The following is a 13,602-nucleotide window of genomic DNA, read 5'->3' as shown; positions in this document are numbered from 1 at the left end:
TCTGCTGCTAAGCCTATGGCTGTTACTTGCTACACAATAATAATGGCACTATTTTATTAGGTTACTTGTAATTAACTTCAGCACTAGACATCCATATAAATCATTGGTAATCTGTTTTCTTTAGATTTTTTTATTTTTTAAAACTGAGTTAATGTGCTTGTTTCTGTTGTTTTTTACATATGGATAGAGGTTGTAATTACTTTTTGGAATTAGTCTGTCACAAAACAACATACATGTGCTTTGAAGAAATGATTGAGGCAAGCTAATGAATTTTATATAACATTTTATAAAGATTTGTTACTGGAATAAATATTCAGAAGTAACATTGTTTTGTTGTGAAACTTAATAAATAGATATTTTATTCTCTGAAGTCAAAAAACATCTAGACTTTTGGGCAGCTAAAGTGACAACAGTTATTAATTAGAAAATATTTATACTTTTTATATTAAAAAATTCTGGCAAGGTAAAGACATGCAAATATATCAACTCCTGTTTATCAACTTAATGAAAGTCTTTTAATTTTAAACACTCAAACTTCATATATTTTAGTTTTTGAATATATTTGAGGAAACCCCTTTAGTTATTGACTGAGACTTTATATTATTTTATACTCGAACTTTTTATGATTATTAGTTTGTAATGTAATAAAATTACAGAAAAAGATACCTTTTATAAAAATTAAGTCTAAAGAGGCATATGTATATGTCAGGCTGATTTCAAGGTAATAGTGCATATTAATACAAACCAAATTTGAATTTAGAAAACATGATTGTGTATGGAACATGCTTGTAAATGTGTAGGAGAGGCTTTACAGAGGCACGGGTTAATTTAATTCACTTCTGTGATATTAAAGTCTTTCTTTGATCACTGTGAAAAGAATGTTAAGTGTACTGAGGGTGGAGATGGGAGCCATGGACAGGTCATGAAACTAATATTTTAAAAAATAACTTGATTGGTAAATACTTTTTATTACATTGAGTACATTAGATGGCTTAAAAATGTTTGAGAAAATAATTAGCCATTTTATATAGTTGTAATGGATGTCTTTCATGCTCTCCCTCCAGCAGTCTTTAATGAACCCGCCTTGTAATTTCAGTGCAGGCTTTGAGATTCCCTGAAGACTTGACTTCAGACCTCAAAGGGCAGGAGTTGCCATATGTCTGGAGAAGCAGAGTTGCCAAGTGGACTGACCATGTACTAATAGAACACATTTTTATAGCTCCTGAGTGTGCATCCCTGATAGTTTTAATTATGATCATCTGTTGGGAGCTAGTAGTTAGAAAAGGTTAAAACAACTTCTGCTATCTATGGAAACCATGCTTTCTGTATTGAACAGTATCTTTCACAGTATTAACAAAATTGAATTGAATTAGGAAATTATTAGAAAACATTATTGATTGCAAAATATTTTTTGATGTTTGAAAATAAATTAATGTTTTATGTGCTTGAGCACAACTAAGTTTTCTAATTGAGTATTTTACATAGTTAAGCTGTATTTATAATGCTTAGGTCTTTGATTATGTCTTATCCTGATCTTTTGCAATTTAAAAATCTTTATAGTTTACATATTCCATAAATAATTACTTTTAAAATATCCAGTTCCTTGTATTTAGGTCTCCATTTGATGTGCTTTTTTGGTGACAATATAAAATTGAGCTGTTTGCTCAAATTTTAATAGAATCCATTTTTTATTTCTATCTTTACTCATAGAACCATGCTATGCTTTTATGCATCAATGTGTTCACAAAAATGAGAGTAGCTCTTCTCAAAGGCCAGTTATCCGTTTTGTTGTCACTGAAGACGAGAGGACGACGTAAGACTTTTCCTCAGTGTGTTAGGTGCACTGCTGAGGAAGCCCCTACATGCAGGCATACACTGCTGAGGAGTGGCTGAAAGCTCACTGTGTGCACTGAAGGCTCCTATGTCCTTACCAAGAACAAGTTTTGCCTCAGCTTGACCTTTGGTCTCATGTATAATGTTATTTGGGTTTATGTTCATACATTTCCTTCTTAATTCAATTTATTTTCTCTGACTGACCTCTCCTCTTGACTTGTGATAGTGTTTCTCTTTTGTGATAATCTACTCTAGGTCATTCAAACTATAGCAAATCCAGTTTGATTTTTTTTAAACAAAGGCAGATAACTATAACATTTTAAAAATTATTGTGGGCATTTAATCAAAAATGCAAGTCCTAGGTGAGCACAGTGTCACTGCAGTTTAGCTCCTACGGAGTCTGAGGCAGGGGGATTGCTTGCGTCAGCCTAGACAACATAGCAACATGTCTTTAAAAAAGAAAACACTGGGCCCTGTGATGTAGCATGTAATTCCAGTAAATGAGACGTGCTAAGAAAGAAAAATTAGGAGTTTAAGTTCAGCTTGAGTTATATAGAGAGTGTTAGGCCAGCCTGGGATACCTGAGACCTTGCTAAACAAAAAGAAATAAAGACAGTACATATACATAGATGTACATGCTCCGTAACAAACAAATGAATGTATACATTGACAAATATCGCAATGAATAAAACCCAAACCAAGAAAACATAAACTGATCAACAAAGCCTAAATGATTAAAACCCCTAACACTTCAACATTTTTTAACAAGAAAATTAAATAGGTAATTCTGAGTTTGGATGTTTGTTAATTTGGTCTTCGTTCCTGTGTGTGTGTGTATAATGTTTAATCCTAAACTTCACAGCTTATTTTAATGGATAATATCTTAGTATTCATAGAAATTAAGGTTATTTTCACTTGATAGATTACAATATTGTCCATACAAAACCAATCAATACTTAATAATCAATTTATAATACATTTGTATTTTCATAATTTTGACATGAGTATTTGTGAAGCTTGAATGCTTCCTCTATTATTTGGAGGTCTTCAGAAAAATATGAGTTAAATATCTATTGTCTACATAGGAAAATATGCATGTGTCAGAGAGGTCCACCTTCCCACATGCTGGCATAAGAAGCAGCCAGGAATTGTAATCCACTCACCTGGGACCAGGGATGTTTGATTTCATTGTGTGTCTCCACCTGCCAAGGCTGAGGAGAACATCTGTATGGGTCTCAGACACTAACAGAAGCCTGCTCTTAATTACTGGACAAGCTGGGGAAGTATTCCTGGTTCACTAGAACATTTCTTTCTCTGTGTGGCTGATGGAGTCTTTTGGTCACTCTCTGTGCTTTTGCACTGTTCTTTTTTAGCCTGCTTGGACTTATTCTAATGTCCCCAACTCCACATAAGTTATTAAAACTCTGTGTGCTCAGCACCTATGGTCCTGAGTGTCACATCCTGAACTGCTGTTGAACCTGTTCCCCCTAAGATGATGGCATCCTACCTAAGGTTGCATTTCCATCGGCATCCCTGACATTAGTTACATACAGAGAAGCTGTGTGCTCATCTGGACAATGTAGTATGCTCAGCTGATGCCTGCCATGTATGCCGTGATGCCAGTGGACTGTTGTTTACTCAAAAGACAGCCTATAGGTTGGTAAAGTTAACAGAATTGCCTTTTGTATAAATAGTAATTTAAGAACAAAAATATCATTCAGAAAGAAGGCAACCTATTTGTAGGAGGAGGTGGCTTGTTTCGTTATTGGCCGCTTAAAACCAAAATAATCACACAGAAACTATATTAATTAAAACACTGCTTGGCCCATTAGCTCTAACTTCTTATTGGCTAACTCTTACATCTTAATTTAACCCATTTCTATTAATTTTTATATTGCCACATGGCAGTGGCTTTCCAGCAAAGATTTGACATGTCTGACTCTGGCAGCTCCATGGCGGTTCTCAACTCTGCCATCTTTCTCCAAGCATTCAGTCCAGTTTTCTCTGCCTACCTAAGTTCTGCCCTATCAACAGGCCAAGGCAGTTTCTTTATTCATTAACCAATAAAAGCAACACATAGACAGAAGGACCTCCCATACCCACCCACAGAGTAACAGTAATCCTCAACCAACAGAACTCAAGGAAAAGGGAAAATGTTAACTTTCTTAAAGAAAAGAGTTTTTTTTTTAAATCAAGGAAACAAAAATACATAGAAATACAAATAATTCAATTCAGTGAAATAGGAAAACATTTCATGATATGAGAAATTTAGTAGTGAGACAGAGTTTATAATATAATCAAACATCTTGGAACTGAAAACTTACTTAATAATTGATATAAAAAATACAGTTGAGATGGTTGGTAACATTCTCTCTCTCTCTCTCTCTCTCTCTCTCTCTCTCTCTCCCACTCTCTCTCTCTCTCCCTCCCCTCCCCCCTCTCCCTCCCTCTCCCTCCCTCTCCCTCTCTCTCTTTCTCTCTTAACATAGAGCAGGTTGAATGCCCTATCATATTGTAGAAGTATTTCAGGTAATGATTCTACCTGTTGATAGATCTGGATGTATGTGGTTTTAACAGGTACCTTTCCTGGTATGCCTATGGACACCGTGGCTAGCATTTTGCTCTAACATTCCAGCTCGTTGGGGAGCAAGGGTGATTTCAGCCATCTCAGGGCTTTTAACCCTTCTGCCAATTGCTGTTGGCTCTTGCATCATTAATGCCTTAACAAATGAATTTTCCTGTCTGGATACCATTACACCCATGGTTATTAGATTCCAATATAACAGGTGCCCATCACAGAGTCAAGGATGAGACTCAGTATATAACTCAAGGGGGAGGGGAATTTGAGCGCCAAAGTTATATTTTAAGTTTTAGTTACTATGCCTAATAGATCCATGAAACAAAAATGCCTGTGATCTGCAAGTCAGGAGGATATTGTTTATGGGAGATAACAAATCACATGCTTTTAGTCCCTTAAATAATTTCTTTGAGCCATCTGCACCGGATGTGCCTGATCACATGTGGGCAGGAAGTATGCAGGGATGAAATATGTGAGGATATATTCTTGTCCCTGATTGGATGTTGACAGTAGGTTCATAGGTAGGAAGTACATCAGGATGTATGCTTGACTCTGATTGGACCTCATGGGATATGTAGTGTCTTAGAGATTTTACTTTTTTAAGCCCCTGCAAATCATGACTCTGAGCCATTCCTAGGAACTTGGATATGAACCTGACCAGAGCTCATTCACTTGGCCAGTGTTTAATTAAAAATTGCTTTAAATTTGTAAAAAAATTAAAGTGGCTACCAAAATCTAGAGAGACAGTCCATGTTCATTTATTGTTACAAAAAGCTAGATATTCATATTATTGAGGGATGCACAGATTATATTTGTCATTCATAGAAAGATAAAGACAATCCTAAAATTGACATGGAGCCTCAAAAGACAACAAGCCAGTTCAGTCTTGAGTAAAAAGAACATAGCTGATGACCTAAGAATAACTGGACCTGAAATTAACTAAGAGTTTATTGTGGCCAGAAAAACGCAATCTGACTTAAAATTGGGCACAAATATCAGTGAAACTCAATAGAGAGCCTCTACAGCTACAGTGCACTGAATTTTATCAACAATAAAAACATATTGGAGAAAATTGTTTTGGTTAGTGATTAATACCTAACTAGACTAGTTTTAGTTTCCAGACAGTCAGATTCAACTAAACATCTGTTTTTGAAGATGTACAAAAACCTACTCAAATTGAACCCAGGATCTAAATATAATACCTAAGCCTGCAGACCGCCTGCAGAGACTAGCAGAGACACTTGACTGTGTGCAATGCTCTTCTAGGGAGAATAGGCCAGCCAACCAATAAAAAGAAAAACAATAGATAAATATAATCATCTCAAATCACAAAGCCTACAGTTGCCCAGAGAAACAGTGATGGTTGAAGAGATGACATATGCAGTGAGAGACAGTGTTTGTGAGCTGTTATCTGACAGTAGATTAGTATTGCGAGTATATAGTGCGCTGCAGGTGACCGAGGAGCGCTAGAAGCATTAACAATTATTATCATCTGATTTTACTCATAATTCTGGCACCTGGGAGGTGGAGGCAGGAGGATGCGAAGTTCAAAGCCAGCTTTGATTAAATAGGGTTGTTTAAGGTCACTCGACTACATGAAACCCTGTTTTGACAAAATAGAAGCTCTAAAACCAAATTTAGGTCATTAAAGAAGTTCACAAATTATTTGAATAGACATTTTAAAGAGTAGATAGACCAATTTCTAAAAACTATATAAAAATGTTTAGCTTATTAATCATCACTGAAATTACTCGAAAATTTAAAAGTTAATCTAGAAATAATAAAGGTCACAAAATAAGATGTTATTTCTGTGGTTATCAAAACTGATAATTTCTCAAAATTAATTGATAGGAAAAATTACATGGAATGAATCCTGTCAAAATTTGACCTGTGCTTTTGAACGAGTTAATTTTTTGGAATTACTTTTTTATTTTAAAAATTTTCACTTGCAATATATAAGCAAAGTTATGTTGTACCTTAAAGAAATAAGTTTTATGATACTTAATATTTAGAAAACTCGAGTTAATCTCAGGGTATTAGAATTCTAAATTAATTTAAATAATTATTACATCAGTTTATTTTTCTCCATCTTTGAGGAACATAGAGAGGAGTCAATGTAATATCATTAATAAAGGTTTTATTTTCTCTTAGAAAAATCTTTTCTAACAAAACACATGCTTGACAGCCAATGCTTGACATTCTGTGGAGCTCTGGTAGTCCTCATGAATCTGCTCAGATTTGTTGATACTGCATGACTTCAGAGCATTAGTAAGCTAAGACCGTGTCTTAGTAAAAATTGATTTGGCAGCAGTTATCATTCTAGGATGTGATAATCAATTAAATATAGCTTAGGCACAGGTATGAAATTATTGACTCCGCTGCTTTTTGAGTCCTTCCTCTTGAAAGTGCTCAAGTGTGTCTCGAAATTACTCACTTGCATTAGTGGTTGGATTTGAGGCTTTTAACGTGTTTTCATCAAGACCTCTGGGGAAAGGATAACCAAGACCTTTAAATGTACTGTGCATTTCGCATCACTATATAATTGTAAATACTGTGATGAAATATTGAAATGATCATGAAAGATGATGACCATTAAGCTTTTCTCTCAACTATTAAAACTCACTAAAGGTTATATTGAGCTGTGGTTTATAAAATTGTTTAGACTAACGCCTTGTTGATAATTGTTTCTGAGTGGAGAAAAATGCCTTCAAACACCATGATTAATGAATATTCTTTTTAGTTTTGGCAACTTCTACAAATTACTGTAGAGTGTGTTTTATTACACAGAAAATGTATTGGGTTTGAACATTGGGATTATCAAAAAAAAAATGAAGAGGAAGAAAGGATTTTTTTCTCTTACGCTTCAACTTTTCTTTCATAAGACTTGTTAATTCTGAATAGATTTCTCTGTCACTCACTATATTGTCCCTTTTTCCTTAATCAAAACAACAAACCAAAGATTTATAGATGCTTTCTGTGTGAACAAGAACTTAAGTGATAAATTTGATTTTCTGAGCATTAGTCAAAATTATAATTTTCCAATTGTGTATGTACCTTCATGTCTAATTTGTTTTATTCTGTTCTTGACTTTTAAAGAAATCACTTTTATGATGACACTTAAAGTGGTATGTTCCTTTGTAGCAGTTCTATAAATAATATCGTTAAAATTTTCTTATATGTGTTTTTTTATTTATCCAGAAACTAAATATCCACTTTATTTTTTACAGGACTTTAAAACTAAGTTATATCTCTGTAGTCGATTGTTTTTCTGATTTCTTTTTAATGGCATTTTATTTGACATGCCTATCTAAATTTAGGTCACTGATATTTCAATTGGTGATTTTTATAGTATGAATATTGCTTTTAACATATTTTCAATCTAACTTCTGTAATGCTATTTAAAATTTTTTGGAATTTAAATAGCATATTTTATGACTTTTACTTTTAGGTAAGAATTCATGTGGGCAAAAATAAAACTGAAATACAAGACTATGTTTATGTTTTATTTCTATGAAATTCAAATTATGTAATAAAATGATCTACGACTAATAAAAAGTCAGAGAATGATATTGGGATTCAACCTGAAGACCATAAAAGCAAAGCCCCTGGCTCTTACCTGTACCTCAGTCCAAAAATGGCATTCCTGCCTCCAGGAATGTCAGAATGAGACTGAGACTGTGAGCTGTCTCCTCTCATTTTATATTCCTTGCCTCGCTAGGACTGGGATTAAAAGTGCACACTACTGGGATTGAAGGCATGCACCGCCCAGCTTCTGTGACAAACTAGTGTGGCTACTGGGATTAAAGGTGTTATCACTTCCTGGTCTGTTAGGCCAGTGGGGCTGTTTTATTCTTTGATCTTCAGGCAAGCTTTATTTATTAAAATACAAATGAAATATCACTAAAATAAAATCCTATTTGATTATAGTTTTGAATAATATAGTATAAATTTGAGTACTAGATGATATTCTCAAAGATAAAATGACTTTGAAAGTAGTTTTAGATTCAGATTGATTTTCATGGTTCTGTGTTGAGTGACCATGAATTGAACCCTCTACCCTGGATAGAAGGACCAACCTAGAATTTCTGCTTTCCCTCATCTTATTGCAAATGTGATATATTTGCTCCTTGCTCTTCTCTCTAGGATAAATTCTTTTGTGGAATTTAATTATTTTTAATGGGAGTACATGTTTGTTAATTTCATTTTGACCTAAAGAAAAGGACTTTAAGTCAGATTGAAATATTTGTTTTACACTTGATTTGCTTTATATTAGTGAAAGAAATTTAGCATATTTTCTGTTAGGTAGCAACTGTGAATTGTGAGAGAGAATACTATAGACTTCTTTTTTTTTTTTACTTATTCCTAATTGTCAATAAATTATAAAATATACCTGGAATGGAAATATTTTAAAATTGTGTTTATAATTACAAAGTAGAGTGTAAAATTTCTAAGAACATATCTTCTTTGTGTCAGCGTGAAGAGAAGTCTTTATGACTTTGTTTTCATGTTTTTGTTTTATTAAATAACGCATTGCCGTTGCCAGATTCAGTCGTTGAATGCTTTTGCATGTCGTCTGCTTTTAGTTCTATTTTCATTTTGCCTCGTCTGTTCTATTAGTGTAGTCATACAAACACTTTTGGGAAAGATGGAATCATTTAGCACAATCCTGTCATGCTGTTTTAGTCCTGATACCTTGGACTTTTCAAAACATGATGAATACAGAACAAAACTGTTTACAAATAAAATAAAAAGCAAAAGATAAATGTACACACATCCATATGCAGTTAGCTTGAAATTACATAGAATTTAAAACTCCACAAGTTATTCATTGATAAAATGTTATTTGGTTAATGACGAGCAATGGTAAGTAGCTGAGCATAGTCTTTCATTTTAGAAATAATAGTTGAACAATATTATATAACTAATAATACAATAATAACTAATAACATCTCTGAGCGTGATAAGGAAAAGGATATATTTCAAAGGTGTGTACGTATGTGCATTTATGTAGATGTACACAGATGCATGGAGCATGATAGACAGATATGGACACATGATTGCATAAGCATGGATACTTTCACTGGCATTTCTCAAAATATTTCAGGCCATAATGCCACTTCTTATTGTATTAATGCCTATTTTATGTAAGTTTTGAGTGTAAGGATTAAACTATTCATTTCAACATGTATTACTGATTGATTTCCATGGTTGGCTTTTTAATGGATTAGTGTTTTAATGGATAAATTTAATATATAAATTTTTAATGGTTAGTGAATATAATTGGGAATTTATACCACTTATTGCTAAGTAAATTATAGTTTTCCAGTTCATAACTGGTCTAGTCTAGTTTATGTTCTCTTTGTAATTAGTAGTCATCGGGATGATTATGTTCTAGTTTTTAAGATTTTTGTGGTACTCACTCATTTCTTCATTATGGATTTCCTTTATAACTATATATATTTTCTGTCCCTGGTATTTTTTGCTGCTGTTGAATCTAACTCCTGGTTATATCAGTTTGGCTAGTATATGATGGTGTGACACCACACCGGCAAGAAAGAATGAGCCTCTTCATTTTGTTTATTCTGAAGCACGTGTTCACTTAATAAATGTATATTTCTGTTTCAGTCTGTGCTCACAGGCCCGTGTGAGTCAGCAGCAGGCTTCACATAACTGAAGGAAATTGAAATTGATATGGAAGATGTTTTTTGTTGTGACTTGGAAAAGAACTAACTTAAGTATAATTTCCTCAGCTATTTTTCTCTGTTTTTCTAGGAGTGGCAGAATTCTATTCAGAAGAATGCAGGCCTTGCTTTTATTGAACTTGTCAATGAAGGAAGGTAATTTATTTTATATATATTCGTATTTTACTTTAAAATATTCTTTTATTTTTTCCATATGAACTGATACTTTTGGGTTTTGTATATATTGTTTTTAGTCAGTAATATTTTAGTACTTTTCTTTATTGATTACTAAATTATGCCAATATATAGTCATTTTATAATTTTCATGGTTACACTTACGAGGTTCTGGTTTTTATTTTCAATAATTTCGTCTGAATATAGCAAAAATAAATTGATGTTTCTTTGTATTTGTATAAGGAAGCCATCTTTATTTGCAACTTTCTATAAAGTTTTGTTTGCAGAACCATTTAGAATTTGATGTTCGTGTTTTCTCTCCCGTGTCATAGTTTGGCTGTGAGGAAGAATAGCACAAGTTTAGCTTGTTTTGTTAAGGTCCTGTGAAAGTGTGGCAGGTATGATTTCCACTTGAACAGAAATAAAAGAATTTTAGGAACAAACAATTAGTGGCAGGAAATAGAAGCAATGACAGTATAGAAATGAAAAGAGAAGCAATTTTTAAGAAAACGAAAGAACTGCAGGAGGTATCACCATCCCTTATCTCAAATTGTGTCAGCAATAATAGTAAAAACAACATAATACCTGCGTAAAAACAGAGACAGTGATCAAACAAGTGCAGGTGTCCTCCGCTGGGCAGCGAGCAGAGAATAAGAGACCTTGGAACATTCAGTGCTAGAGGAGCTGTCACTATCAAATCCCTTCCCTCAGGGTTCAGGAATCGCGTGGAAGAGAAGGCAGAAAGCTTGTAAGAGCCAGGTGGAATGGAGGGCAGTAAGGATACAAGGCCTTCTAGACACAGAAGGCCTGATATACATATGAGCTCACAGCGGCCGTGGCCTCACTGTGCATAAGATGTGCTTGGTTCTGAACCAGTGGTGTTACCAGCACTAAGAGAAGCAGACACAGGCCCTGAACCAGAAAGCTGTGTAATGACAACTGCTCACACAGGAAAACATTAGTTCCCTAACAGAGTCTCACTGAGGATATAACTGGCTCTTAGGGCCAGGTCCCATGTCCACAGTAGATGGTCAACACAAAGAAACTCAGTGGCATACTTGTGTTCTTCCCAGGTAAGGTTTTTACAGGGCTTTTAACCTCCATAGTGTATATATTATGGCTTCTGGTTTTGCGTTTTTAGAAGATTTCTCTGTATAAGACCACATGTGCCTTTGCATCTGTGTATCGCATACTTTTTCTTTGATTTGTTTTTTTATACTTGTTTGTTTTGTTGTATTTTTGTTTGTCTTTGTCTTATATTGTTTTATTGTTATTCTTTAAATGCCTGTTTGTTTTCTAAGAAGAGGGAGAAAGGGTGTAGATTCCTATGGGAGACAAGGTGGAGTTGTGGAAGGGAAGCTGATCAGAATTGTATAAAAAACATATTTGCAATGAAAGAAAAAAAGAGTGAATGATTAATAATGTAGAACAAATGGGGAAACCAGAATGATGAGCAGGTTCCTTTGTGTCTGCTTGTGATAGCTGAGTTTGCATTAATGGACTGGAAGACTTAAAGTATAGATTAAAAGGTTGATGGTTTTCCAGAATGGCATCTGAATCAAAAGTAATATTTCAGGTAGGCTTATTTATTTTTATTTGGCTAAGCCCATCAGTATACTAATTTAGTATTGAAAAATCAGGTTAACCTTAACCAGAGAACAGAAGTATCGAGATATGTTTTAAAGAATAGTATTGTTAGTCATAAAGACATTGGGAATAGTAAACATGAATATTTTGGTGGAAAACATCAAAGTAGTAGAAACAATATCTGAATCATTGTGATGTGTGAATATTTATAATCTTTTATGTCATTCAGCCTCTGTTTCCTCATTTATCTAGTAGTTATTATGTTCTATATCAAGGTGTTCTTAACTTTGATGATATGGCAGTAAATAGACAATTATCTTTTTGGAACTTATGTTCTAAAGGGCAGTGATAGATTATGAACTATAAACAAAATAAGTTGTGTGATTTATGAATAGTGACAAATGGTATGGGAAAGGAAAATCCGAGCGGAACGGATGAAATGCTGTTTTAGGGAAAGTTTTGAAGAAAGGATAAGCGATTGGTTTGCAGTTTAAAATACTGTGGTCTTATTAGGACTCCTTGAGAAGGTGCTATTTGGGCATGACTTGAAGCATGTACCATAGGGATACACACACTCAGTTATTCCGAACCATCCCTGCATCTGACATGAAGTCTGCTTGATCATGATGATGTTCTTTTAGATGAGTTCTTAGATTCAGTTTGCAAGTATTTTGTTAAGAAAATTTGCAATCGTATTCATAAGGGAATTTGGTCTGTAATTCTTTCCTTGTTGGGTCTTTATGTCGTTTGGGTATCAGGGTAACTTTGGCCTCAAAATGAGTTGGGCAATATACCTTCTGTTTCTCTTTTGTGGAATAATTTGAGGAAAAATGAAAATATGGCATTTTCAGGAATGGATAGAATGGGAAACTATTAAGTGTAGGAGGGAGTGAGCTGCTTGTTTGTCCCAGCCGCCCGGCTAGCTTAGATCCAAAAAAAAAAAAAATCACACAGAAACTATTAATTAAATCACTGCTCAGCCCATTAGCTCTAGCTTCTTATTGGCTAACTCATAGTAATTTAATCCATTTCTATTCATCTTTATATCACCACGAGGTTGTGGCCTAGCAGCAAAGTTTCAGCACGTGTCTCCGGCGGATGCTCCTTGGCTTCTTCTCACTCCACTTTTCTCCTCCCATGCTATAGGCCAAGCCAGTTTTCTTTATTCATTAACCAATAAAATCAACACATAGACAGACGGAACTCCCATACCAATTAAGTTTATTTATAATTATGTTAAGGTAAGCCAACACAGAAAGACAAATACTGCATGATTGGTCCCATATACAGATTCTGGCTTCTAATTTTTATAGTTTATATAGAAATGTGTGTGTGTGTGTGTGTGTGTGTGTGAGAGAGAGAGAGAGAGAGAGAGAGAGAGAGAGACAGACAGACAGACAGACAGACAGACAGACAGAGAAAATGCAGTAAACTAGAAGGGATCCCATGTTGTGAGAAAAGCACCTGTGAGGAAAAAGAGAGGATAAAGTAATGGCGCTGATAAGAACTGATAAGTGGAGGAGAAGATAATGCGATTAGGATGTTTAAAATAGAGGTAGGAAGAAGGTGGAGGGAAAGGGCGTGGTGGAGGAAAGAGTCATCCAAACTAAATATGTATTAGAATGCCAGTAATATACCTGCTGCTTTGTATTGAAACATTTTTATGTATTACAAGACATAACATTGAAAACTTAAGTGGGCCATTGTCTTTTTCTGCACCTGTGTTTTTGGAGAGGATCTCCTGACCTA

At 34.4% G+C, this 13,602-nt stretch overlaps 1 protein-coding gene across 5 annotated transcripts in view; it reads left to right on the top strand.

Moving 5' to 3' along the window:
- Lrba (LPS responsive beige-like anchor protein) overlaps positions 1–13,602 on the top strand; it is a 504,118-nt gene that overhangs the window by 134,043 nt on the left and 356,473 nt on the right. For all 5 annotated transcript variants that reach the window (XM_048424832.3, XM_048424835.3, XM_048424834.3 and 2 more), the window contains exon 35: positions 10,184–10,248. In XM_048424832.3, the coding sequence (XP_048280789.1) occupies positions 10,184–10,248 (65 nt within the window). The remainder of the gene's footprint in view (positions 1–10,183; positions 10,249–13,602) is intronic.

This window comes from Myodes glareolus, chromosome 20 (genome assembly GCF_982192425.1).
Source record: "Myodes glareolus chromosome 20, mMyoGla1.1, whole genome shotgun sequence".
Classification (NCBI taxonomy): Eukaryota; Metazoa; Chordata; class Mammalia; order Rodentia; family Cricetidae; genus Myodes; species Myodes glareolus.
This window is presented reverse-complemented; position numbering and strand designations above follow the sequence as displayed.